The sequence below is a fragment of the Athene noctua genome, unplaced genomic scaffold, assembly GCF_965140245.1.
Source record: "Athene noctua unplaced genomic scaffold, bAthNoc1.hap1.1 HAP1_HAP1_scaffold_269, whole genome shotgun sequence".
Classification (NCBI taxonomy): domain Eukaryota; kingdom Metazoa; phylum Chordata; class Aves; order Strigiformes; family Strigidae; genus Athene; species Athene noctua.
Window position 1 is genome coordinate 32,940 of NW_027437731.1, and position 27,639 is coordinate 60,578.

The 27,639-nt window shown below is 55.8% G+C and overlaps 1 protein-coding gene and 1 pseudogene across 1 annotated transcript; one reads left to right on the plus strand and one right to left on the minus strand.

Annotated features, from left to right (window-relative positions):
- The first annotated feature begins 21,895 nt into the window (after positions 1-21,895).
- On the plus strand, positions 21,896-22,858 carry LOC141955480 (olfactory receptor 14J1-like). Its single transcript, XM_074895228.1, has one exon. It carries the CDS (start codon positions 21,896-21,898, stop codon positions 22,856-22,858), a length of 963 nt encoding a protein of 320 aa, XP_074751329.1.
- Positions 22,859-25,965: 3,107 nt separating this feature from the next.
- Positions 25,966-26,888, minus strand: LOC141955482 (olfactory receptor 14A16-like; annotated as a pseudogene).
- Between the last annotated feature and the right edge of the window lie 751 nt (positions 26,889-27,639).

Here is a 27,639-nt window from a genome sequence, read left to right on the forward strand (position 1 = left end):
GGTTGCTGGGATGTCCCCAGTACCAGCAAGGGATGGGAGAACCAAGTGTACCCCAGTTGCCCAGACTGGAGGCCCTCCAAGTCCCCCCCACTAATTACCACCACGCCATAACCTGCTCTCGCTTTGAGGAATGCCTCGGGAAGAAGAGCAAAGGGGTGCTCTGGACTGGATCTTGGTGGGCTGGGGGTGGGCACAGCTTTCCCCAGTCCCCACAAGCCCATGGCTTCCCCCTGGTCTGAGCAGGAAAATCCCTTCTGCTCTGCCCAGCCCCATTCCTCCAAGTGTCCCCGGGGATACCTGTCCATGCAAGGGCCAGGGGTGGGGACGGAGACAAGGAGAGAGTGAGGAATTCATGTCCTCCAAAGGGGAGGGGTGGAGGTGGGGGAGACCCAAAGACAGGGCACTGGGGGGAATTAGTGGACACCAGGGTACGGGGCTGGAGGGGTTGCCGGGACAGGACTGTGTCGAGTGCAAGTGAGGATGAAAGGAATTCAAGTGGAGGGACACGGAGACTGCAAGCAGAGTGGCTGTTGGGGACAGAAGGAAGAGGAGTGCAGAGGACAAACCCAATGGGATTGGAGAGTGTTTGGGAGTGGGGGATCAAGGCAGGGGATCCGGGGACACTCCTGCAGGGGACAGGATGGACAGTGAAGGAGTGAGGGGAGAGAGGGAAGGAAAGGCCTCGGGAGGGATTCAAGGGAGGGGATTTGGGGACCCCAGAGAGGACATGAAAGAGATGCCAGGGATGAGATGTCTGAAGGGAGCAAACCAATGGGATAGGGAGGGATAAAAGGGGTGGAGGTGGGGGCATCAGGACAAGAATTTTCCTTTGTAGTAAGATACAGCGTGAGAAAGGACTAATGCCACCAAGTGCAGCTGAGGAGGCCCAGGCTGGGCAGAGAGCAATGTCCCTGGAAGGGCAGTGCTGTGGTGGAACAGGTCACCCCGAGGGAGACTGGAGCAGCCCCAGGCTTTGTGTGTCAAGGAGCAGGCAGGGAGGACGCAGAGATCTCAGGAAAGGAAGGGAGATGCTCAGGGGAGAGCAGGGTGTGGTAGCTGGGTGGACGTCTCCAGCCGGCAGAGAAAGAGGTGCAGGTGTGGGACACGGTGGGACAGCCTGTGGTGGAGACGACAGAGGGGTGAGCAAAGTCTGAGCATCCCCCGGCAGAGCTGAGCTCTCTCTGCCCTTGGCTCTGGCTGGTGTCTCTGCCACTGGTGGCCATGAGGAAGCCCCTTCCCCTTCCAGCACTGGGTCTCATGGCCTCCCCTTCCCCAGCCGAGAGCCTGGCAGGGGTTGGACCATAGTCCTGCCCTTGGCATTGCCCATCCCCACATCACCCTGCCCCAGGAAGAGCCCTGAGCAATGGGTGAGGGACAGGACCTGATTTCCCAGGGCCTGGGGGTCAGGCCATGGCCCTTCGACCTTACATAACACACCCACGTTTGATCGATATTTGTTACAACCTGACATGGCCTTTTTTTACCGATATTCTCTGCCTCAAGTTTTCTTGTCTAATTAGACAATGGGGAGGCTTTGTCATTAACAGTCCTCACTGGGACCCATTAACAATGTAAGAAATTTCGGAGTTTGCATCTGACTTGGACTTCTTGACAGGCAACTTCATCATCCAATCCCTGTCAGAGTTCATGGACTTGGTACAAAAGCCACCCGAGGGGTCATTAAATTGCCCAGGGGTGATCCTATGCTGTGATGCTGGGCCGGGCTGCTGGGCTGGAGGGAGCTGAGGGCAAGTGGTCAGCGCTGCAGAGAGCCAGCTCTGCCCAGGAGCAGCTCCTCTGCAAAGCGCAGCAGGGCTGAGGGCACTGCCTGCAGGCACCGAGGGCAGAGGAGCCGGGCACAGAGAGGGCAGAGGCAGACGGCACTGGCAGGGTGCTGAGAGCTCACTGCAGGAGAAATCTTCCCAGCAGGTAACATGGTAAGTGAACTCTTGTTTTGCTGGGTGGGCAGGGGGAGGTGGCATTTTATTCCTCCTTTCTAGAGAAAGTGCTAAGCCCGCTGTTTCATTAGCACATCTTTAATTGTCTCCTGAGCCCCTGCAGAGGCAGAGCTGCCCCTGGGCAGGGCCCTGCTGCCAGGAGGGGTCTGCAGGGCAGAGCTGAGCACCCAGCAGGTGGGATGGGGGCTGTGAGCACTGACAGGGAGGAGACGTGGGGACAGAGAAGCAGCTCCTGGCTGGGACAGCTCCAGGCACCAGAGACATGGGCAGGGAGTCAGAGGGAGCTGCTGCTGGAAACACCTTGGGGGCAGGAATTCAGGCACCCCCTGCCATCCCCTGCAGTGCAGACACCCACTCCAGAGGAGCCCCCTGGTCTCCTCTCCCAGCCAGCAGAGCCCCACCCGCTGTCCCTGTGCTGCCTCCTCCCAGCAGCACTGGGGCATTTCCCCACATTTCCCCGTGGGCCTCTGCTCCCCGCGTTGGGATCACCGGACGTTCGGGGATGGGCGGGGGTTCAGCTGGGAGCAGCACCTGTGGGCACTGCCATGCAGATGTTTCCCTGGGAGTGAAATGTCCGAGTGCCCTCGCCATCTGCAGGCTCCGGGGGACACAAAGGAGCCAGTTCCCCCCTCAGGACACCCCATCTTTAGGGCACTGGACTCTTTCCCAGTGGGGTCCTGCTGGGCTGCAGCCTGTCCTCCAGAAGGGCACAGCTCTCCCCGGGCAGCTCTGTGTTCTCCAGCAGCCCCGTGAGGAACTGGATGGAGAGAAATGAGAAATCTGTCCCGACTGATTGATGCTTTTTCCTCTGTGAACAGGCCCTCGTGCCGTGAGGGAGCAAATGTCCAACGGCAGCTCCATCACCGAGTTCCTCCTCCTGGCATTCGCAGACAGACGGGAGCTGCAGCTCCTGCACTTCTGGCTCTTCCTGGGCATCTCCCTGGCTGCCCTCCTGGGCAACGGCCTCATCATCACCGCCATCGCCTGTGACCACCGCCTGCACACCCCCATGTACTTCTTCCTCCTCAACCTCTCCCTCCTCGACCTGGGCTCCCTCTCCACCACTCTCCCCAAAGCCATGGCCAACTCCCTCTGGGACAAAAGGCACGTATCCTTCACAGGATGTGCTGCACAGCTCTTCTTCTTTTATTTCTGTGCTTCAGCAGAGTATTTCCTTCTCACTGTCATGTCCTACGACCGCTACGTTGCCATCTGCAAACCCCTGCACTACGGGACCCTCCTGGGCAGCAGAGCTTGTGTCCACATGGCAGCAGCTGCCTGGGGCACTGGGTTCCTCAATTCTCTCCTGCACACGGCCAACACATTTTCACTGCCACTGTGCCAGGGCAACACCCTGGACCAGTTCTTCTGTGAAATCCCCCAGATCCTCAAGCTCTCCTGCTCACACTCCTACCTCAGGGAAGCTGGGCTTATCATGGTCAGTGCCTGTTTGGCTTTTGGGTGTTTTGTGTTCATTGTGGTGTCCTATGTGCAGATCTTCAGGGCCGTGCTGAGGATCCCCTCTGAGCAGGGACGGCACAAAGCCTTTTCCACGTGCCTCCCTCACCTGGCCGTGGTCTCCCTCTTTATCAGCACGGCCATGCTTGCCTACCTGAAGCCCCCCTCCGTCTCCTTCCCATCCCTGGACCTGGTGGTGTCATTTCTGTACTCGGTGGTGCCTCCAGCAGTGAACCCCCTCATCTACAGCATGAGGAACCAGGAGCTTAAACAGACACTGAAGAAGCTGATTCAATCAGCTGTTTCTCAGCACCATTAACCTGCCCGTGTCTCTTCAGAAGTGATTTCACAGTCATTCAGGGAACCTCCTGCATTCGGGCATTTTATCTGTGATAACCATGTTTGTCCATGTCTGCACCCACTCCACTTCCCCAGAGGCATGACCCAGCCTGTCTGACCCAGAGCTCTGTTCCCGTGTGTCTGGCACGATGGTACAGCTGGGCTCCCATGTGGCACCTCTGTAATAAAAGGGGATTTCCTCAATGTCTGCAGGTTGGGCTCTTCTTCCAAAGCTGAGGGCAGGCTGAAGAAATTGCCCCCACAAAGCCGTGCTGCTGTGCTTGGTTCTCCATGGGAGAAGGGCATGGGACGATATGTTAAAGGAATCATCTTCACCTGTGGGTACCCAGTCACCCCAGAGATGGAGAATGATCCCAGGGATGTGCCTGGGACTGTCACCCCATGGATTTCAGGCCCACAGCCCACTCGCTCTGCAGAGCAGCACCACCAGCCCTGTGAGAGCATGGGGACACGGTGTAGGAGTGACAGGTCAGGTCAGTATGGAAACATTTCTCTGATGGAATATTCTTCGTGGGCAGGGACATCACCCAAACAGTCAAAAGGATCAAAACCATTGTTCAAGGGGGGAAGAAATGTGTAAGAGTAACCTAGTACTGAATACACCAGCAAAGGACAGGTGTCTCTATTGCTGGGGCAGGAGAATCCTTAGGAGTCTCTGGGACAGGAGGCTTTTCCTGGGAGGGGCTGGCACAGAGGGGCTTGCTGGGAGTGGACAATAAGGATGCCTTGGAGACAGGAGCAGGGACACAGGGAGACACTGGCCTCCATCTCCTCATGCCATGGCTGGCCTCAACCCTGGGGCTGATGGGGAGGCTGAGACACCTCTCATTTCTTCCTTCACTCCCACACCTGAACAGAACTCAGGAAACATCCATGAGCCTGGAGGATGCACAAACCTTTTGTGCTGAGGTTCCATGGGTGCAGGGGAAGCAGAAGGTTTTGTGGGACACATGGGAGTGCAGAGAGAGAGGGAGGGGTGTGACAGTGCGTGTGTAACAGGAAGGAAGAACACGAGGGGTTGGAATGTTTGCTGCTGAAGTGAAATAGGTTGAGAATTGATCTGGAAGAAGGAGAAGCAGGAGGCTGTGCAGTTCAGTGCTGGGACATGGGGATAAATAGAGGATCCAAGGGAGGCTGGGGGCTGGGACATCTTTAGGCTCCTGAGGAGCATTATCAGGCCTATGGAAGGAGCTGCACAGGTTCTGGGGATCTCACAGCCCTTGTCAGAGCACAGACAATGACAGTTTTGTGTTTGAAGACAGTGAGGACAGAGAGTCATCAGTAAATGCTGGGACAGCCTGGGGTCAGAGTGAGGTGGGGCAGCAGGGGTGGGGTGAAAATCTGCAGAGAAACAGGCAGAGGCAGAGGAAAGTGTGGGACAGCCTGTGGTGGGGATGGGCCCTTGGCTGAGGCTGGCACCCCCCAACAGAACTGAAATCCTTGTCCTCTCGACTATGGCTGCTGTCGCTTCCCCTGAGGACCCTGAGAGGACACCAGTTCCTACAGGCACAGCACTTTGCTGCCTCCTCGCCACCCTCCACAGAGCCTGGGGGGATCCGACCGCTGTCCTGCCTCGGCATCACCCCCTGCCTCTCCCTGCCCCAGGAAGAGCCCTGAGCATCCCAGGAGGGAAAGGATCCCCGTTCCCAGGGGATGGGCTCAGGGCTGGACCCTCCTGGGGATGAAACCCATCAAGGCCTTTCAGGGCCCCTCAACATTGGATTGGCAGCCTGTGAGCAGAGCCTCTGCCTTCCTGCTTCCCCAGCCCCAGGGACAGGAACCTTGTCTCCTCATTCCCTGCCCGGCCTCTCCAGTGATGGCCCTCGCTGGGCATCACTGACACCCTCACAGCCTTGGAGCTTTGCTGCTGACTTGCCCTTCTCTAGAGGCCACTCCAACCCCTCTGCTGCACCTGCAGTTCAGGAACTGGGCACCAGAGGGCTCATGAACACGCAAATCCCCCTGACAAGCCAAGTCTCTGGCAGAACTTCATTCCTCCCTTCTGACGGGTGAATGTGAGAGGTTTCAGCCGTGCAGGCAAAGGGAAAAGCTTTCAGTCCTACACCTCAGTAAGAAACAATTTCTTCTCTTTCCACTGCTCCTTGTATTTCTGCTCACCCATGAAGTGACATCAGCAAACTCCAATGGATATTGGTCCCGAGCATCTGCTGATAGAGGCTGAACATGGAGGGAAGCCAAGACCCTCCATGTCAGACACTCTGGGGGCAATCTTTGTCCCTGTCTCCAACCCCACATTTCTCTCATCAGCCCCCTGGCACTTCCAGCACCTTTGTTCAAAGCTGAGCTTTCTCCATGACAGTCTGAAGCTGCATCTTTCAGACCTTTCCCACCAACTCCCACCTGCTGTACTTGGTACTTGCACACAGCTGCACGCAGACACAGAAGGATGTTTAATTGCCAGAAAGCTAAATCAGCAGAAGGCATGGTTCAATCGAAAATAAAATACACCCCTCTGCTGTATATTAATCTAATATTACCTCATCTGATTTCCACTTTCCACAGTGGAGATGACCTTAGACCAAAAGAAAACATAGTTTTTTGTCAAGCAGAGACCCCAAGAACCCCCACAGCCCCCTCTGCCCCAGACTCTGTCCATATTCACTCCCAGAGTCACAGTCTGAAGTCACGAGCTCCCTCGAGCTTCCCATCTGCATCCCATCCCTTCCCATTGCCATCGGCAAACCCACCAGTTAAACAGGACTGGACTCAGGACTGGCCCCTGGGGGTCACCACTGGTGCCCTGCTCCCACGGGCACTTTGTGCTCTTGGCCACGGCCTTCTGGAGTACACTTGAGTACAAGGGCAGTGAAGACAGGGTGCAGTGTCTTTGCGTTAGAACCAGGGGGAAGGCCAACAGGGCAGATGTGTTAGTAGGAGTCTGCTACAGGCCACCCATCCAGGACAGAGAGGTGGATGAGATATTTTATAGGCATTATAGCTTGCCCTTGTTGTTGTGCGTGACAGTAACTTCCCAGACAATCCGCTGGAAATACAACGCAGCTGAGCAGGACCAGTCCCGGAGATTCCTGGACTGTGCGGCAGACAATGTCCTGAGGCAGCTGGTGAGAGAACCGACCAGAGAAGGTGCCCTGCTGGATCTCCTCTTTGTGAGCAGAGGAGGACTGGCGGAGGATGTGGTGGTTGGAGGTCGACTAGGGCACAGCAATCATGGAATAATAGAGTTCTCTATTCTTAGAGAGGCCAGGAGAGGGCTGAGCAGGACTGACATCCTGGACTTCCCAAGGGCTGACTTTGTCTTGTTTAGGCACCTGCTTGACAGGATCCCCTATGAGACGATCCTGAAGGGTACAGGGGCCCAGGATGTCTGGGGGCTCTGCAAGAAGAAAGTGTTAATGGCTCAGGAGCAGGCGGTCCGCGGGTGCTCTAAGAGAAGCCAGCAACAGAGAAGACCTCCCTGGCTGTACAGGGAGATTTGGCTGCAACTCAGGGAGAAAGGAGGGTTTACCACTTTTGGAAGAAGGGGCTAGCGACTCACAGTGATTCCAAAGAGGCTGTGAGGCTGTGCAGGGTGGAAATCAGAAGGGCTAAAGCCCAGCTGGAAATTAATCTGGCCTCAGCAGTCAAGGACAACAAGAAATGTTTCTGTAAGGATGTCAGTAGCAAGAGAAAGTCCAGGGAGAGTCTCCATCCCCTGCCAGAGGCAGGAGGAGACATGGCAACAAGTGACGAGGAGAAGGCTGAGGTGCTTAAGGCCTTCTTTGCCTCAGGCTTTAGCAACAAGACCAGTTGTCCTGAGGGAATCCAGCCTCCGCAGGCAGAGGACAGAGACTGTTGGGACGACCCCCCCCGCAATCCAGGAGGAGACAGTCAGTGACCTGCTGCATCCCACAGACACACACCAGTCTGTGGGACCAGACGGGATACGCCCCAGGGTGCTGAAGGAGCTGGCTGGGTGCTGGCCAAGCCGCTTTTTATCATTTGCCAGCAGTCCTGGCTGAGCAGGGAGGGACCGACAGATTGGAAATGGGCCAGTGTGACGCCCATCTACAAGAAGGGTCTGAAGGATGATCCGGGAAATTACAGGCCTGTCAGCTTGACTTCGGTGCCCGGGAAGCTGATGGAGCAGCTCATCCTGAGTGCCATCCTAGAGCACGTGAGGGACAGGCAGGGGATCAGGCCCAGTCAGCGGGGTTATGAAAGGCAGGTCCTGCGTCCTGACAGACCTGATCTCCTTCTATGACAGGGCGACCTGCTGATTGGATGAGGGAAAGGCTGTGGGTGCTGTTTACCTTGACTTCAGCAAGGCCTCTGACACCGTTTCCCACAGCATTCTCCTGGTGACACTGGCTGCTCGAGGCTGGGATGGGCACACGCTTCGCTGGGTAAAAAACTGTCTGGATGGCCGGGCCCAGAGAGTTGTGGTGAAGGGAGTTAAATCCGGTTGGCTGGTGGTCACGAGTGGTGTCCCCCAGGGCTGGGTGCTGGGGCCACTCCTGTTTAACATCTTTATTGATGCTCTGGACGAGGGGATCGAGGGCCCCCTCAGTCAGTTTGCAGATGACACCCAGTTGGGTGGGGGTGTTGATCTCTCGAGGGTGGGGAGGCTGCAGAGAGACCTGGCCAGGCTGGAGCCATGGGCTGAGCCCAACTGGGGGAGTTTCACTGAGGGCAAATGCCGGGGGCTGCCCTTGGACCACAACAACCCCCAGCAGGGCTACAGGCCTGGGGAGGAGTGGCTGGAGAGCTGTCAGTAAGAGAGGGACCTGGGGGGATTGATAATGATCCAGCAGAGTGCCCAGGGGGCCAAGAAGGCCAACGTCATCCTGGCTTGTGTCAGCACTGGCGTGGCCAGCAGGGACAGGGAAGGGATCTGAGCCCTGTGCTCGGCACTGGGGAGGCCGCCCCTCGCTGAGTCGGTTCAGTTCTGGGCCCCTCACCCCAAAAAGGCCATTGAATGACTCGAGCGTGGCCAGAGAAGGGCAACGGAGCTGGGGCAGGGTTGAAATGCTGGGGTTTCAACCCCAAGCCCCAAATTAAGGTTGACATAGGGGTGATTCCCACAGCCCTTCCCAAAGGGGGGGTAAGTTTGCCTTTAGGCTTCCCTCCAGGGTGGGGCCGGCCTGGCAGACAGAGCCATGGGGTAAATGAGCCCCATGGGTCCTGCATTAATTAAACAAAGGTCAGGTGTCCCACTTAGGGATAAAAGCTGGGACCCCTTGCAGGCAGGGGCAGTGTCTTTCTCTGCGGGTGCAATGTGCTGAGTTCCCTGTTGGGGAAGGCCCTCTTTCCTCCCTGGGACTGGGCTCCAGTCAGGTCTGGCTTTTGTAAATGTGGGCTCTGTAGAGATTCAGCATGTGGTGAGATGGGGAGTCTAAACAACCTTAGATTGATGGTGCAAGACTGCGGAACTTTCACCAAGACAAAAGGAGGCGTAAGGGGCTGTGTGCAAAGACATACCAGGTGCTGATAACGTTGCTAGGCGACTATCTCCTAGACCAAAGAGAAGCCTCCTCTGGTGCTTAAAGTTGTGGGTATCAGCAGGAGATTACCCCAAACACCAGCACAAACTGGCCTGGCGGTTTGTCCAGGGCCCAGGGAAACAACTGAGGCTGCGCAGAGCGACAGGGTGAAAAGTTCATCAGTGAGGAAGAAGAGGTGCTTCATCTATATGACCCCTGCCCGGAACTTGAAGAGCTCATCGCGCAGGCGCAATGGGATGAGACCTGATTGCCATGAGGAGCGAGGGGAGGCGGGGGTAGACTCTGTATATGTACAGGCGTTCTATGAATATGCACTATTCTGTAACGTATCAGCCGGACGGGAGCTGCAAATGATGCGCGTGCTTGTGGTGGAGCGATCCCCCATGTGCCCGGCGCTGAATAAACATACCCACTTTATAATTCCACGGTTGTAGAGTCTTATCTCCGCAAGACAGGAGGAGGTGGAGTATGCTGAGGGGAGGTCTGCAAAGATGGGGTTCGGGGTCTCAACACATGGCCTGTGTGCAGAGGCGGAGGGACGTGGACATCTTGGGGCCAATGGCAGGGAGGTTCCGGGCAGTAAAGGATGAGCCTGAGAGTGCTTGAAGGGTGTTCAGAGGCGATGGAGCATTTCTGTGTGGTGGGAAACAGCATGAGAAAGACATAAGTGACCCAAGGGAAGCTGGAGAGGTTCAGAACGGGCATGAAGTTACAGAATTGTCACCCCAAGGGCAGTGTTGTGCAGCACCCAGACACCGAGAGGGATTCTGGGCCAGCCCATAGCTTTGTGTTTCAAGGAAGAGCCAGGGAGGATGGAGAGATATTCAGTGCTGGTGCGGCCTCGCCCTGAGTCCTGTGTGCGGTGCTGGGCCCCCAACTGGAGAAGGATGGGAAGGTCCTGGAATGCGCCCAGAGGAGGGTGACAGAGCTGGTGACAGGGCTGGAGGGAATGTCACCTGGGGCCGAGCTGAGGTGTCGGGGTTTGTCTGGTCTTGAGAAGAGGAGGCTGAGGGGTGACCCCATTGCTCTCTGCAGCTTCCTGAGGAGGGGACATGGAGTGGGAGGTGCTGCTCTCTTCTCCCCGGGATCAGTGACAGGAGGTGTAGGAACGGCTCAAAGCTGTGGCAGGGGAGGTTTAGACTGGACATGGGGAAGGATTTGTTTTAGCGAGATGGAGGAGAAAACCTGGCAGAGGCTTCCTAGAGAGGGGGTCGGTGTCCCAGGCCGGTCAGTGTTTGAGGGGCATTTGGACAATGCCCTTAACAACAGCTTTAACTTGGTCAGCCCTCACCTGGTCAGGTGGGCGAGTCGATGAGCACTGTAGGTCCCTTCCAGCTGCAACAGTCTCCTCGATTCGTTCCTCTCCCGTATCAGGAAGGGCAGGGACACGCTGAGGTGAGCGCGAGGTGGGGAAGCAAGGACGATGCTGAGAGCCTGCAGGGAAAGAGCTGCGGGTGTGGGACACTGAGCACAGCCTGTGGGAAAGGCGGTTGGAGGCTCTGGCATGGCGGAGAGCCCCCAGCAGGGCCAAGGACCTTTCCCCTTTGCCTGTGGTTGCTGCCTCTGCAGCTGAGGCCCCCCCGGACACACCTCAGCCTCAAGGCACCGGGAGCTTCTCCTGACATCAGACTTCTCCAGCCCCGCTGCAGCTGGAGGTTACAGCTCCTCTGCACCAGCTCCCGCTGGCTTCCCTCAGAGCCCCGCATCTCCTGCCCTAAAGTCACAGGGAAGGGCTGTAGCTACATCCCAGTCTGGTCCTGAAATATTTGTGTCTTTCAAAATCATAACTAAAAACAAAAAATATGTTCACGAAATACCTCAAAGACTTGTACATCAAAACAAAGCAAAACTAAACTAAAAGAATATTAATGCAGAAAATTTGATAGTGAGCTTACAAATATATTAAAAAAAATATTTGCTTTACGTCTTTTCTCATCTTTATTTCATTATTTATTGATAATTTCTAAGCATTTCTATGATACTCAGGCCTGCAGCACAGAGACAGATATTTCCATGCCTTGCAGAGGTCCCAGCACACTAAAGCCCTCCCCACCCAGCAGCACCCTTGCCACTCCTCACCCCTTGCCCCAAGAGAGTCCCCACTGAGGCGGCAGCTCTCTCCCCTGCTACGGGGAAGCTGGGTGAGCACCTGCAGCGAAACCCCCTGGGTTGGGGTGGCCAGATTTGCACTTGTCTCAACACATCTGTGTGACGGTGTCTGCTCAAAGGGGTCTCTGCATCATCCAGGAACACTCCCTTTTTAGTCCCTTCGGGGTGAATGAAGAGGGAGTGCTTTTTAGGTGAAGAAAGGGAGGAGACTGTTCTCCCCAACATCAGACACCTCCGGGCCGATGTCCGTGTCAAATCAAGTTGTCCGGGCTTCCCTTCTTAGCCGATGGAGACAAAGGAGTTGTCTCCACTGAGGTGTCTGGAGATCCTTTTCCTGGTGGCCAGGGAATGCTCCAGAAGGGCTCCCATAGGTCCTGGGTCACCCTTCCAAGCACCCTGTGGGTACTTCAGCTCCCCCAGGGCATGTCAGAGAGCAACAGCTGATGGATGTGGGCAAAGGAACTACTGAGAATCACGGAATCATCGAGTTTGGGAAAGACATTGAAGATGGTCTAGACAACCATTAACCTCACGCTGACAGTTCCCCGCTGCACCATATACCTAAGAGTTATGTCAACGTGACTCTGCAACCCCTCCAGGGATGGGGACTCCCCCCTGCCCTGGGCAGCCCATTCCAACGCCCAACAGCCCCTTCAGCAAAGAAATCCTTACTAATATCGTGTCTAACCCTTCCCTGGCGCAACTTGAGGCCATTTCCTCTTATCCTGTCGCTTACTACCAGGTTAAAGAGGCTCAAACCCAGGTCTCTGCACCCTCCTTTCAGGTAGCTGTAGAGGGCCAGGAGGTCTCCCCTCAGCCTCCTCTTCTCCAGACTGAACCCCCCCAGTTCCCCCAGCCGCTCCCCAGCAGACCTGTGCTCCAGACCCTACCCCAGCTCCGTTGCCCTTCTCTGGCCACGCTCGAGTCAGTCAATGGCCTTTTTGGGGTGAGGGGCTAAAAACTGAACCCAAGAATCAAGGGGCGGCCTCACCACTCAGTGAAACTCCCCTAGTTGGGCTCAGCCCATGGCTCCAGCCTGGCCAGGTCTCTCTGCAGAGCCTCTCCACCCTCAAGAGATCAACACCCCCACCCAACTGGGTGTCATCTGCAAACTGACTGAGGGGGCACTCGATCCCCTCGTCCAGAGCGTCAATAAAGTTGTTAAACTCGATCGAGTGGATCTGGACTGGCAGCATAAAGGTGAATTTCTGGCTCGCTGGGCCCTTGACTCCTCAGGCCAGCAGGGCTGAGATGGACCATTGAGACGGGCTCGTGACTGAGGGGTGGACACCGTGAATGTGCTACGATCAAGCAACCAATCGGTTAAAGCCCCTTTGGTACAGAGGATGATGGTTAAAATAAAAATATGGGGAGGCCTGGCAGGTGGATTATATCCCACTCCCACAAACTCGGCACGACAAAGCCCCCGTAGTGCTCCCTGGGATTATGTTGGGGAAGACCGTCGGGGTTACTCCTCCATGGGGTAAAGTTAAACCCGTGCGTGGGCTTACTTTTGCCCAAGGCCCTGGGTGCACTTGGTGGGGGAGCCAGAAGGATGGAGAGGGCCGATGTGTGCCTCGATGGGAGCTGGTTTTAGGTGAGAACAGCCAAAGAACCGCAGTGTCACATACCCCTGGTATTGCCCACAGTGCCTTGCAGCATCCCCGGGCCACAGCCAAAGCCTCCTGCTCGCACCGCGTGAGCCGACTCCGCCTCGTTCCTCAGATTCCGGACAGATGGAACCCGAAGTTACGGACTAAATGACCTCAGCAAACATTGTGGAAGGACGGAGCAGAGACCAAGGGAACGATACCTGATTGGAATTTGGAACGTGCAGGCTTCCGGAAACCCACATCACCCCCAAAAATCCCGTGTCTCCTGTCTGTAGTCGCTGCTAATTTATTAAACCACGACAACGTCCACCTTGACACTCCAGGCCACCATCATCCACTGTCAATCCCGACTCTCCATCAGACTTTGGCCCCGTGGGGCTCTTAAAGGGGCAGCGCATCCCTACTGGTGACCCCATGCCTAAACGCCAGGGAGCCACCAAGTTGCTTTACCACTTGACTCCCCAACCCTTTCCCCCTTGTTTTTCTCAACAGGGCAAAAACGGGAAAGAAAATAAGATAAACCAACCCTTGGGGGTAAAACAAAAGGAGTTTGCGACGAAGCAAAGCAAAAGTCGACACGTGGAAGAAAAAAAAAAAAACAAAAAACCGCCACAGAAAAGAGATTAATTCTCTACTTGCCACGGAGAGGCACTGTCGTGCCTTCTCAGGGAGCAGGGCTACCACACGTGGAGGGGTTGCCTCGGAGGACCAAGGGTGACCCCACCCCCTTCCTCCTTTCTCCCAGCTTTATACTGAGCAGACGTCACATTGTATGGAATATCCCTTTGGTCAGTTGGGGTCAGCAACAAAGGCCAATGATGGCCAACAAAGGCAAACAAAGGCAAAGGATGGCAAAAAAAACCCCAACAATGTCCAATAAAGTCCAAAGATGTCCAATAACGACCAATGATGGGCAACAAAGTCCAGCAATGGCTAATGATTGCCAACATAGGCCAACAAAGGCCAGGAATGGCCAACAAAAACCACCGATTGCCAACAAAGTCCAACGATGGCCAACAAAGGCCAAAAAGGCCAGCAATGGCCAACAGTGGCCAATAAAGATCAAGAAAGGCCAACAATGGCCAAAAAAGGCCAACAAAGGCCAGCAATGTCCAAGGATGGCCAACAAAGGCCAAAAATTGCCAACACAGGCCAAAAAAGACCAATCATGGCCAACAATGTCCAACAATGGCCAACAATGGCCAATAAAGTCCAGCGGTGGCCAATAACGTCCAATGATGGCCAACAAAAGTCAGAAATGGCTAATGATTGCCAACAAAGTCCAACAAATGCCAGGAATGGCCAACAAATGCCAGGAATGGCAAACAAAGGCCAACGATTGCCAACAAAGTCCAATGATGTCCAACGAAGGCCAAGAAAGGCCAGCAATGGCCAACAATGGCCAAAAAAGTCAACAAAAGCCAAAAAAGACCAATGATGGCCAACAATGACCAACAATGACCAACAAAAGAAAACAAAGGCCAACAAAGGGCAACAAACGCCAACAAAAGCCAGCAATGGCCAATGATTGCCAACAAAGGACAACAAAAGCCAACAAAGGTCAACAAAGGCCAGAAAAACCCAATCATGGCCTACAATGCTCAACAAAGGCCAGCAATGGCCAATAATGGCCAACAAAGATCAACAAAAGCCAACAAAGTCCAGCAATGGCCAACAAAGGCCAACAAAGTCCGCGCTGGATCACGTGGCCCATTACTGGATCATGTTTCCTTACCGTCCCCCGGCACGGCCAAGGCCTTGTCCCCAGAGCTGCTCCCCAGCCAGGCAGCGCCCTTCTCCCGCCACAGCAGGGTGTCCGTCTGTCCCAGGTGCAAGACGTCACCTTTGTCCTTCTTCTGTCTCATGAGGTTCCTCACAGGACGGTCCCGTTGCCTGGCAGGGTTCATCTGAACGGCGCCCCCAGGGCTCAGGAACTGTCGTCTCTAGTGTCAGTGACAAGCACGGCCACAGCTGCCCCCTCTGGGTCATGGGTGCACCCAGAAGGGTCCCCTGTGCTGCCACAACGCCCCAGTATGTCCCAGTGACCTCCAGGTATTCCCTCCACCACAGCTCTCTCAGCCTCCAACGGGTGTTTTACCCATCTCGTTGCCACCCCAGCCCGGCTGTAACGGCCTAATTTAGGTACAAGAATATTGAGGGAGAACGTGTCCAATGGTCTTGTTGACTTGGAGTCAGGTGACACCCACCGTTCTCCTCCCACCTACCAAGGCGGCCACTTCCCCATGAAGGCAATCAGGTTGGGGAGCCATGATGTCCCCTTGGGGGGTCTGTTTGGGCACTGTCTGTTCTTCTGGGTGCCCGGGAATGTCACCCGAGAGGGCTCATTGGAAGGGCCACTCCTCACCTCGTGCACCCAGTGGGTGCTGGGGGGCAATTCTGGCCTCTTTCAAATGTGGGTGCGACATTGGCTTGTCCTCACCCACCAGAGACCTTCCCCAACCCCGTGATCTTTAAAAGGGAATAGTAAAAAAAAATAAAATAAATTGCTCTTCCCCTCTAATTTTATTGCCAATTCTGGGCAACGCTGTATGAAATTAAATTTTCATTTCTTTTCACCTGTCGCAATAGAACGAACCATTCCTGAAGTCACATTTTCCAATGTGAACGAACTAGGAAAAAAAAAAAAAAAAAAAAAAAAAAGGGCTTTCCCCACAATTCTTTTGTATTCTTTCTAATCCTTTCGGTATGTTCGGATTCCTCTCAGCTCACGAGCTTCTGCTTTGAACTTCAGGTGGTTAAAATCTTACCTCATTTTTAGCAGACTAATAGTCTCCTTGGCCAACTACTCCAGTATGTTTATCTCTGCATTTTTCTATCTTCCAACCTAAAATACTTCTCATAGCATTACCCCTTGTCGAAAGGCAACCTCATGGGTGACAGCTTCTCCTTGACTTATGGGAGAGAATGAAACTTGATGATGTTTGACTTTTCCTTGCTTGCAAACAGCAGAAATCCTTCTGCGCCCGTGTGCAGGCGGTTCTCCAAGGACAGCAGGGGGGAGATTGTGCAAAGGAGCTGTAACCTCCCGCTGCAGAGATCAGAGGAGAAATCTGATGTAAGGAGAGATGATGCGAGTCCCAGGCGGCTGAGGAGAGAAATGCTGGGACTGGGGGTGAGGACAAAGGTTGTCCGGACTGTGTTGGACCCCAAGGGACTGTCCAGGAGATCTCCCGAGGAGATGCTCTGCATCGATGTCAGTCAGAGAGTGCTGCTATCGCCTCTTCTCTAAAGTGTAAATTAAATAATGTGCTCTTTAAAATACAGATGGATTTGTATTAGGGGCACTTTGAAATCTTCCTCCTTAACTACACCAGGAAATGACTCCAATTAGCTGCACAAGTCCTGAAGAATGAAGAAATCTAAAGGAAGAGAACGAGCTCGTTAGGGCTTTGTGCATTTTAATGAGCCCCGTGGTGTATTTGGCCCCATGTCCATGATGCTCAGGCCCTGAGAGGAGACTGAGCAAAGGACTCAACAAGTCCAAGTCAGCAGCAAAGCTCCCCGTGCCCTGAAGCCCTGATTGGCCCCACGGAGGGCCAGGACTGACAAAGCCTCTGCAGGGACTCGTTAGAGCAGAGAATTGGAGGCTGTGATTGCAGGCAGGCAAAGGCCCCGTGCAGGGCTGTCCTGCTGTGAAACCCTTGGGTTGGTGATGGAGCACAAAGGCCAAGCCCTGACCCTCAGGCCCTGGGAAGGAGATGCTGCCCCTCGTGTGTGGCTCAGGGCTCTTCCTGGGGGCAGGGGCTGTGAGGGGGAGCAATGCCGAGTGTAGGAAACTGCACAACCCCTCCTGGCCTCTCCAGGAAGGGGCGAGGAGGAAAACACAGTCCAGAGCCTCAACATCAGGTTTATCCCGGTAGCCCCCCATGGCAGGGCAACTGCCATGACCAAGGGGGCCAAGAGCTCTGTCTCGTGTGGCCTTTCAGCCCTGGCAGAGCCCTCAGCCATCTCTGCTGCAGGTTTGCTTCTGCTGGGCCCTTCAGGCGCCTTTTTCCCTCCAGGCTGGTGACATCCATCTCCCTTTCCTCCCTCGCTCTCCTCCCGGCATTCCCACCCCTTCACTGATGTCTCTCCACACTCACTGCCTGTTCCTTGAAACACAGAGCCACAGGCTGACCCACACTCCCTCTGGGCGACCTCTTACACCACAATACCACCTCCTGATTGAGATTTCTTTTCCCTCAACTCCCATCTGAACCTCCCAGTCTGCACTTTGTTGAGGTTTCCTTCTCTTCCCACTACCAAGAAAAGCTCCGTTATCTCAGAAACTCTCCTCCCAGCAGGTGCAGGCGACTGCTGTAGTGCCCTGAGCCTCCACCTCACCAGGCTCAAGCAGCCCCGGTCCTTCAGCCTCTCCACAAAGGCCCCAAAGCCCACCCTGGCACATCTCCTTTGGAGCTTCTGCCTTACCTCTCCATCCCTCCAGGACAGGGAGCCTCTCCCCCAGTCACACCAGTCTAGAGGTGGCCTCCCCAGCGCTGAGTCAAGGGGATGATAACGCCCTGGTTTGGTTTGCAGCCTAAGAGAAGGCTCTGGGGGTTCTCACTGACAAGCAGCTGAACAGGAGCCAGCAGTGTGCCCGGGGGGCCAAGAAAGCCAACGGCATCCTGGCTTGTGTCAGCACTAGTGTGACCAGCAGGACCAGGGAGGTGACAGTCCCCCTGTGCTCTGCCCTGGGGAGGCCACACCTGGAGGGTTGTGTCCAGGTTTGGGCACCTCAATCCCAGAGAGATCTGGAGGGGCTGGAGCGAGGGCAGAGGAGGGCAACGAGGCTGGGGAAGGGCTGGAGAATCAATCCTGTGAGGAGCCAGGGAAGGAGCTGGGAGTGTTGAGTGTGAGGAGGAGGAGGCTGAGGGGAGCCCTCATCCCTCTCTGCAGCTCCTGACAGGACAGTGCAGAGAGGCTGGGGCTGGGCTCTGCTCCCAGGGGATCAGGGACAGGACAAGAGGGAACGGCTGGAAACTACCACAGGGGAGGGTCAGGCTGGGCGAACTTTTCCCAGAAAGAGTGGTCAGAGGGTGGAATAGTGTGCCCGGGGAGGGGGGGAAGTCCCCATCCCTGGCTGTGTTTAAGGGTGGTTTAGATGAGACGTTGAGAGATACGGTGTAGGGGAGAACTTGTAGAGTCGGGCTGATGGTTGGACTCGATGATCCCAAGGGGCTTTTCCAACCTCAGTGATTCTGTGATTCTGTGAATAACAGAGGTTCCTCCGCATTCAGAACCCATGTCTTGTCCCCAGACTGCTGGGGCCAGCTGCTGGCCAATCAGGACCCTGTGGCTGTCATGGAGTCACAATCAGCATCACAATTTGTGGCGCCTTTGCCCGTCTCTCCCCATCCACTCCCTTGAGCCCTCATGGCTGCTGGACCCCACGTTCAACAGCCACACCCAGCCCTTCGCTGGCCTTTCCCTCTCCCTGCCCCACGCCTGGGCAGAGCCGGGGGGGACGTGTCGCCTTCAGGCTTTGCAGTGCTCATGCAGAATTACTGCCACAAAGTGGGTGCTGGGATCAGACTCGGCGCTGTGGAGCAGACCCCAGCAAGACAGAGCAGCGTCCAGCAGGAGATGTGCAGTGGTGGCCGCCACCTTGCTCTGGCCAGGGGGCTTCTGTCCGTGCACTGAAAGGATCTGCTGCTACCAAGATGCACTTGGTGTTTCCAGCTGTCACTGCAGAGCTGCCCCAAACCGATCTGCAGTTGTGGCCGTGGCCTCCCCTCTGTGGGGGCTGGGCTGGGGCTTTGACTCCAGTGTCACCTGCACTGGTCACGGCACAAGGCAGACAGCTCCTACCCAGAGATCTACATCCTGCTGGGGGTTCGGCCAGCGCTCCCTGCCCTTCACTCTGCTCACAGTGTTTGCCTCAGCGCAGGGACCAGCTTGATGAGATTCCCAGGAATATTCTGAGGCACAGTCCAATGCTTGTTGCCGTCTGCATCCACAGCATCAGAAATATTCCTTTCCCTTACATTGCAGATTGACTGATGGGCCTGGTCACATGACTGCCTGGAATTTCCCTTCCTGGAAGGTGACATTTTCCCAGAGTGGGTCAAGGTGATGGGCTCTGTCACGGCCACTTGGAGACACTTCTCCTGGAGTTCTTCAGCCTGAGTTTACCCCAGATGACCCAGGAGTGCTCACGGATGCTCCTGTGCCTGCTAATAGCTGGGCCAAGGTTCTCAGGTTCCCAATGGCCTCTTCAGCTGTGGGTCATCCCCAGGAATCTGCTGGAACTGGTAACATGACCCGTGGTGCCCCCACAGGAACCGGGGCCTTCCCAGTAGAACCTATGGGTCTTGCCCAAGACTTACCCTGAGTTCCCAGGCTGCAGGCAGTGCATTGCATTTGTTGTCACTTGTGTTAGTGACTCAGCACTGCTGTGGCCCACACAGATGGGTGTGTTACAGGTTGTGTCTCCCCAACGTTGGGCGCCCAAATAGACTGTGATGGTTTGACTCTGGCTAAACGCCAGGTATCCACCAAGTCACTCTATCACTTCCCCCCCTTTTCCCCTTGTTTTCTCAACAGAGCAAAGAGGGGAAAGGAAATAATATAAACCAATAATTGTGGAAAAAAAAGAAAAAAAGCAGTTTTAATCTAAGCAAAAAAAAGCAAAGTTCTGTGCGTGGAAGCAAATCAAACAGATTTATTCTCTACTTCCCATGGACAGGCGATGTGGGGCCTTCTCAGGATCAGGGCTCCCATACGCGTAGTGGTTACCTCGGAGGACCAAGGGTGACCCCACCCCCTTCCTCCTTTCTCCCAGCTTTACACTGAGCAGACGTCACATGATCTGGAATGTCCCTTTGGTCGTTCGGGTCAGCTGTCCTGGCTGTGTCCCCTCCCAAGATGTTGCCCACCCCGTCCCACTGGGGGAAATGTCGGAAGGAGCCTTGGTGCTGTGTAAGCCCTGCTCAGCAGCAGCCACCACACCAGGGTGCTGCCAACACCCTGCAGCTCCCAGCATAAACCACAGCACCGTGAGGGCTGCTGTAGGGGAAACCAATTCCAGCTCAGCCAGACCCAGTGCAGTCTCCCCGTTTTGGAGAAGTAAGGGCGACCTGAATAGTGTTGAGTGAAGGTCTGACAAGGTGGGGCTCAGGGCTTAGTGCACATAACCTGTGTGAGGTGGGGGAGAGACGTGGAGTTTTTTGCCCAGTGGTGTGGAGGCTCCAGGAACCATAGGAGTAGCCTGAGAGTGGCTGAGGGGTGACTTCAGAGATAATGGAGATTGTCTTTGTTGAAAGATACACCATGAGAAAGAACTAATGTCACCAAGTGCAGCTGAGGAGGCCCAGGCTGGGCACAGAGCAATGTCCCTGGAAGGGCAGTGCTGTGGTGGAACAGGTCACCCCGAGGGAGACTGGAGCAGCCCCAGGCTTTGTGTGTCAAGGAGCAGGCAGGGAGGACGCAGAGATCTCAGGAAAGGAAGGGAGATGCTCAGGGGAGAGCAGGGTGTGGGAGCTGGGTGGACGTCTCCAGCCGGCAGAGAAAGAGGTGCAGGTGTGGGACACGGTGGGACAGCCTGTGGTGGAGACGACAGAGGGGTGAGCAAAGTCTGAGCATCCCCCAGCAGAGCTGAGCTCTCTCTGCCCTTGGCTCTGGCTGGTGTCTCTGCCACTGGTGGCCATGAGGAAGCCCCTTCCCCTTCCAGCACTGGGTCTCATGGCCTCCCCTTGCCCAGCCGAGAGCCTGGCAGGGGTTGGACCATAGTCCTGCCCTTGGCATTGCCCATCCCCACATCACCCTGCCCCGGGAAGAGCCCTGAGGAACAGCATCTGACTTCCCAGGGGCTGGGGGTGAGGCGTGGCCCTTTGCTCCATGTAACACACCCAGGTTTGCTCAGAATCTGTTCCACACTGACAGGGCCTTTGTTTCCCTGTCATCTCTGCCGGGAGTTTTCTGCTGTAACCAGCCCCGCAGGAGGTTTGTCAGGAATGGTCCTCACTGGGAGCCATTAACACTCCAAGAAACTTTGCAGTTGGCCTCTGGCTTTGACTTCCTGACTGGCACCTTCATCATCCAATCACTGTCTGAGGTCCATGGACTCAGACCAACCCTCCTCAAGGAGTCATTAAAATGCCTTGGGCTTGCATTCTGCTGTGATGCTGGGCCGGGCTGCTGGGCTGGAGGGAGCTGAGGGCAAGTGGTCAGCGCTGCAGAGAGCCAGCTCTGCCCAGGAGCAGCTCCTCTGCAAAGCGCAGCAGGGCTGAGGGCACTGCCTGCAGGCACCGAGGGCAGAGGAGCCGGGCACAGAGAGGGCAGAGGCAGACGGCACTGGCAGGGTGCTGAGAGCTCACTGCAGGAGAAATCTTCCCAGCCCGTGACACCGTCAGTCTGTGGGTGTGGGGCGGGGCAGGGCAGCTGCAGGTGGCGGAGGGATGTGGTGAGGCCGGCACAGCCCCAGGAATCTCCCTGGTGTCTGGAGGAGGAGGCCGTGCTCCCGAGCAGGGCTTCCCTGCTGCGCTGCCAGAGGGACAGGCCATGGCTCTGCCTTCTCCCGGGGACGGCTGCAGGGGGTGCAGCCGCGGGTGCGGCCGGGGGTGCCCAGGGCTGTCCTTCCGAGCAGGGTCCCTGCACCCCCGGGGCTGTGTGCTGGAGCAGGGACTCTGCCGCCGGCCAGGGTCAGCACTCAGCCTGCCCGGGGAGCTGCCCACGGCGCCGGGGGGAGCAGCTGTGGGGGGCAGGAGAGACCCCGGCAGGGCAGGGTCCTGCTGCTGTGGAGAGGGTGCTGCCTGGGGCAGGGCTGCTCCCAGCCCCACATCACCCCCAGGACAGTTCCAAGGGTACATGATAAGGGGAGTGTTAAAGGAGGGATTAGTCAAAACTTACGGAGTATCTTTTGTTCACAGAAATCTACCCTAAATTCTCACTTGTTTTTCCAACACATAGAGGTCCCCATGTCCAGTAGAAACAAATGACTAACGGCAGCTCCATCACCGAGTTCCTCCTCCTGGCATTCGCAGACAGACGGGAGCTGCAGCTCCTGCACTTCTGGCTCTTCCTGGGCATCTCCCTGGCTGCCCTCCTGGGCAACGGCCTCATCATCACCGCCATCGCCTGTGACCACCGCCTGCACACCCCCATGTACTTCTTCCTCCTCAACCTCTCCCTCCTCGACCTGGGCTCCCTCTCCACCACTCTCCCCAAAGCCATGGCCAACTCCCTCTGGCACAACAGGCACATCTCCTACTTGGGGTGTGCTTGCCAAGTACTTTTCTTTCTCTTTTTTATCTCAGTAGAGTTTTCTCTCCTCACCGTCATGTCCTACGACCGCTACGTTGCCATCTGCAAACCCCTGCACTACGGGACCCTCCTGGGCAGCAGAGCTTGTGTCCACATGGCAGCAGCTGCCTGGGGCACTGGGTTCCTCAATTCTCTCCTGCACACGGCCAACACATTTTCACTGCCTCTCTGCCAGGGCAACACCCTGGACCAGTTCTTCTGTGAAATCCCCCAGATCCTCAAGCTCTCCTGCTCACACTCCTACCTCAGGGAAGTTGGGCTTATCATGGTCAGTGCCTGTTTGGCTTTTGGGTGTTTTGTGTTCATTGTGGTGTCCTATGTGCAGATCTTCAGGGCCGTGCTGAGGATCCCCTCTGAGCAGGGACGGCACAAAGCCTTTTCCACGTGCCTCCCTCACCTGGCCGTGGTCTCCCTCTTTGTCAGTACTGGCCTGTTTGCCGACCTGAAGCCGCCCTCCCTCTCCTCCCCATCCCTGGACCTGGTGGTGTCATTTCTGTACTCGGTGGTGCCTCCAGCAGTGAACCCCCTCATCTACAGCATGAGGAACCAGGAGATAAAGGATGCCCTGAGGAAACTGATAACTAGATGTTATTTTGAAGGAAGAAACTGCTCATCTGCTGCTGCACAGGTTTAACTTTGTACAGGCCCAGGATATCATGTACATTTTCTGTAGTTGATGGTTGTATTATACTTAGAAAGAGGTTTCCACTCCCCTTCTAATTCACTGTCTGCTTTTCTTTTCTGATCGAGTGGCTGGATTAATGAGGAGCCATGATCTGTGTGTGTTTTAAAAAAACAAAGGGCATGCATTGACTTTTTTTTCTTCTGAGATTTTTCCTGTAAGATTTTAAGGACCTGCACGAAAAATTCTTGTGTGCAGAGGTGGAGGGGAAGAGAGTCCCAGCATGGCAGCCCTGCCAGGGAGCACTTGGTCCTCCAGAGATGTTCTCTCTTCCCTTCCACACTCTCTTTCTGATCCCTTCGGTTTGGTGTGAGGCCTGAGTGCCCTGGCAGCTTGGTCACACTCCTGCTGTGTGACAGCCCTGTGACCGCAGGCAGGGACAGGCACTGGGCACTTGTGTGACAGAGCCGGCCTCCCGAAGAGCGGTTCCCTCATGAAAGAGGATCTGCTCAGGGCAGTGCCTGAAGGCTGAGCTCTTCTCCCAAACCTGATCTCAAGAACACGCCCAAGGAAGTGGCCCGCAGAGGAAAACCCCAGCGAAGAGGTGAACAGTGTGATTTGCAGGGTGGGGGCTGGCAGCAGTGTCCTCGCACAGCCAGGCCTCCTGGGAGAGACCTGAAGGAGCAGGCTCTGCTCTGTGTCTGCGCTCACTGGACACACTGGGGCAGCTGCCTGTGCTGCTCTGGCTGGGAGAGAGTTCCTTTTCTTGCTGGGAGCTGCTATGGGGCTGGGGTTTGGTTTGTGCCATGAACAGTGCTGGTAACGCAGGGCTGATTTCGTTATTGCTGAGCAGGGCTTACACAGGGTCAGGGACATTCCTGCTCCTCACCCCACCCCACCAGCGAGCAGCTGGGGGTGCACAAGGAGCTGGGAGGGGACACGGCTGGGACAGCTGACCCCGACTGACCAACGGGGTATTTTGTACCTTACGACATCATGCTCAGTTATATAAAGCTGGGGGAGAAGGACAATGTAAGGAACTTTTTGGACATTTAGTATGTCTCAACATCGCTGTCTCCACGACGACCACCTCCTGACTCAACGTAAAGGAGCAAACACACAGTCCCCGAGGAAAACCACATCCGCCCTAGACGAGAACATTAGCAGTCATCTATCGAGCTGCGCCTACGTGCGCGAGCGCGTGAGCCGGGTGGAGGGGAAACCGCGGCGAGACAGATTGGCCCCTCGCCAGCACGACCACCATGGACACACAGGCATGCGTGCACAGAGGGCCACGGGGTGGCACCTACAACAACGAGCCCCGTGGAAATGGGCGGACAAACTGTGGGGATGGGGACTATAAAAAAGACAGACTGTGTACTCCTTTGCAAGAGGGAAACCAGCTAGAAGATGGGAACCAACAAGAAGAGGGGAACCAACTCGGAGCCAGGAACGTGGAGCATCATCGGACCGACAGAACATCGCCGGATCCCCAGTCGTGGTGGTGGTAATTAGTTGCGCCTCTACCGTGTTCTTGCTTAGGGGTTCCAACCTTTTCCATTCTTTTCCTCTCTCTCCTATCGCTCTTATTAGTTGTTATAGAAATAAAGTTCATAAGGATATGCAGCATTTTAAGAACCCTCCCCCGATATCGGATCGGGACAGCCTACGACCTTCCCAGTGATGGAGGGAAGCTGACAAGCCTATAACTCTCCCCCTATAATTCTCCCAGTTCTCATTCCTGCCCTTCTTGAAGATGGGTTTGCCCTCGGCCTTCTCCATGGACCCCAGAACCTCTCTGATTGCTCTGGCCCTTCTGAGGGCTCAGCCCAGAATCACCGGCGAGGGTGACGGAGCCAACAGGAGCACTTGCCATGAGCCTGTCCAAGGCAGCGGAGATGAGTCTCACTGGGAGAGTGGGGGTTGTTCCTGGGTCACACACACAAGTGTCCGGGCTCTGTCAGGTGCCCACATCTCAGCTGGCCCCATGCCCTCACCTTACACACAGGGGGTTCAGAGACACGAGTCCTTCCCTTGCACACGCAGAGGCAGTGCATTGCCGGAGTCGTCGTGTCTCTCTGGGCTCCTGCTGCCACGGCCAGAGGCTGGGAGGCCCCTCAGCCCTGTGCTGATCACCCTGCTCTGCACTCGTGGGAGATGCCCCACGGCATGAGGAATGGACTCGGGGACCTCGGTTCAAGGAAACACCTCCCAGGGCTGCAGCCAGGGGGTTGCCCAGGGGACGTTACTGTCAATGTGAAGTCACCTCATGACCCTGTTTGTGCCACACACCTTCACAGCACCCCCAGGAATGGCATTTGTGCTCTCTCACCTCACACACATGATGTGCATGTTTACATCTCCTCCATAAAATGCAAACATGAACTTCTGACCTACTCATTTGGTGTCCCTCTGTGGAGGGACAAAGACCCTCTCCGAGCTGAAGTGAGAGGCCAGTGCTGCAACTGGTGGTTCTGAGGGGCTACAGCATCATGTTTGCCCTGGGTCAATGTCATGGTTTGAACCCATCCAGCATCTGGGCCCAACACACTCACTCCGCTGGGTGCAATGGGGGAGTGAATCAGAAGTGTAAAAGGGAGAAAACTTGTAGGTTGAGATAAAGGCAGTTTAATAGGTACAGAAAAAACCACACAGGTAAGTAAAGGAAAAGGTGGAATTCATTCACTTCTTCCCATTTCTAGGCAGAGCTTCAGCCATCTCCAGGACATCAGGGCTCCATCTCACATAACAGTGACGTGGGAAGACGAACTCCATAACTCTGAATGTCCCCATGTTCGTCCTTCTCCCCCAGCTTTATATAACGGAGCATGATGTCCTAAGGTACAAAATACCCCGTTGGTCAGTCGGGGTCAGCTGTCCCAGCCGTGTCCCCTCCCAGCTCCTTGTGCACCCCCAGCTGCTCGCTGGTGGGGTGGGGTGAGGAGCAGGAATGTCCCTGACCCTGTGTAAGCCCTGCTCAGCAATAACGAAATCAGCCCTGCGTTATCCTCTTTCAAATTATAATACCAACACCAACAACAGAATATAGACATGACACATTGGGCCTGTACAGAGTTCTATTAATACTACTGCGCTGTAGAACATGAGTCGTATATTGCTTAAAAATATCTAGTTATCATGCTATCCAGGGCATGTTTGAGATCCCTGTTCCACAAGCTATAGATGACAGGATTCACTAATGGAGGAATTACAGAGTACAGAAATGACACCACCAGGTCCAGGGTTGGGGCTGAGAAGGAGGAGGGCTTCACGTGGGCAAACAGACCAGTGCTGACAAATAGGGAGACCACGGCCAGGTGAGGGAGGCACGTGGAAAAGGCTTTGTGCCGTCCCTGCTCAGAGGGGATCCTCAGCACGGCCCTGAAGATCTGCACATAGGACACCACAATGAACACAAAACACCCAAAAGCCAAACAGGCACTGACCATGATAAGCCCAACTTCCCTGAGGTAGGAGTGTGAGCAGGAGAGCTTGAGGATCTGGGGGATTTCACAGAAGAACTGGTCCAGGGTGTTGCCCTGGCAGAGTGGTAGTGAAAATGTGTTGGCCGTGTGCAGGAGAGAATTGAGGAACCCAGTGCCCCAGGCAGCTGCTGCCATGTGGACACAAGCTCTGCTGCCAGGAGGGTCCCGTAGTGCAGGGGTTTGCAGATGGCAACGTAGCGGTCGTAGGACATGATGGTGAGGAGAGAAAACTCTGCTGAGATGAAGAAGAAAAAGAAGAAGAGCTGTGCAGCACACCCCAAGTAGGAGATGTGCCTGTTGTGCCAGAGGGAGTTGGCCATGTCTTTGGGGAGAGTGGTGGAGAGGGAGCCCAGGTCGAGGAGGGAGAGGTTGAGGAGGAAGAAGTACATGGGGGTGTGCAGGCGGTGGTCACAGGCGATGGTGGTGATGATGAGGCCGTTGCCCAGGAGGGCAGCCAGGGAGATGCCCAGGAAGAGCCAGAAGTGCAGGAGCTGCAGCTCCCGTCTGTCTGCGAATGCCAGGAGGAGGAACTCGGTGATGGAGCTGCCGTCGGACATTTGCTCCCTCACGGCACGAGGGCCTGTTCACAGAGGAAAAAGCATCAATCAGTCGGGACAGATTTCTCATTTCTCTCCATCCAGTTCCTCACGGGGCTGCTGGAGAACACAGAGCTGCCCGGGGAGAGCTGTGCCCTTCTGGAGGACAGGCTGCAGCCCAGCAGGACCCCACTGGGAAAGAGTCCAGTGCCCTAAAGATGGGGTGTCCCGAGGGGGGAACTGGCTCCTTTGTGTCCCCCGGAGCCTGCAGATGGCGAGGGCACTCGGACATTTCACTCCCAGGGAAACATCTGCATGGCAGTGCCCACAGGTGCTGCTCCCAGCTGAACCCCCGCCCATCCCCGAACGTCCGGTGATCCCAACGCGGGGAGCAGAGGCCCACGGGGAAATGTGGGGAAATGCCCCAGTGCTGCTGGGAGGAGGCAGCACAGGGACAGCGGGTGGGGCTCTGCTGGCTGGGAGAGGAGACCAGGGGGCTCCTCTGGAGTGGGTGTCTGCACTGCAGGGGATGGCAGGGGGTGCCTGAATTCCTGCCCCCAAGGTGTTTCCAGCAGCAGCTCCCTCTGACTCCCTGCCCATGTCTCTGGTGCCTGGAGCTGTCCCAGCCAGGAGCTGCTTCTCTGTCCCCACGTCTCCTCCCTGTCAGTGCTCACAGCCCCCATCCCACCCGCTGGGTGCTCAGCTCTGCCCTGCAGACCCCTCCTGGCAGCAGGGCCCTGCCCAGGGGCAGCTCTGCCTCTGCAGGGGCTCA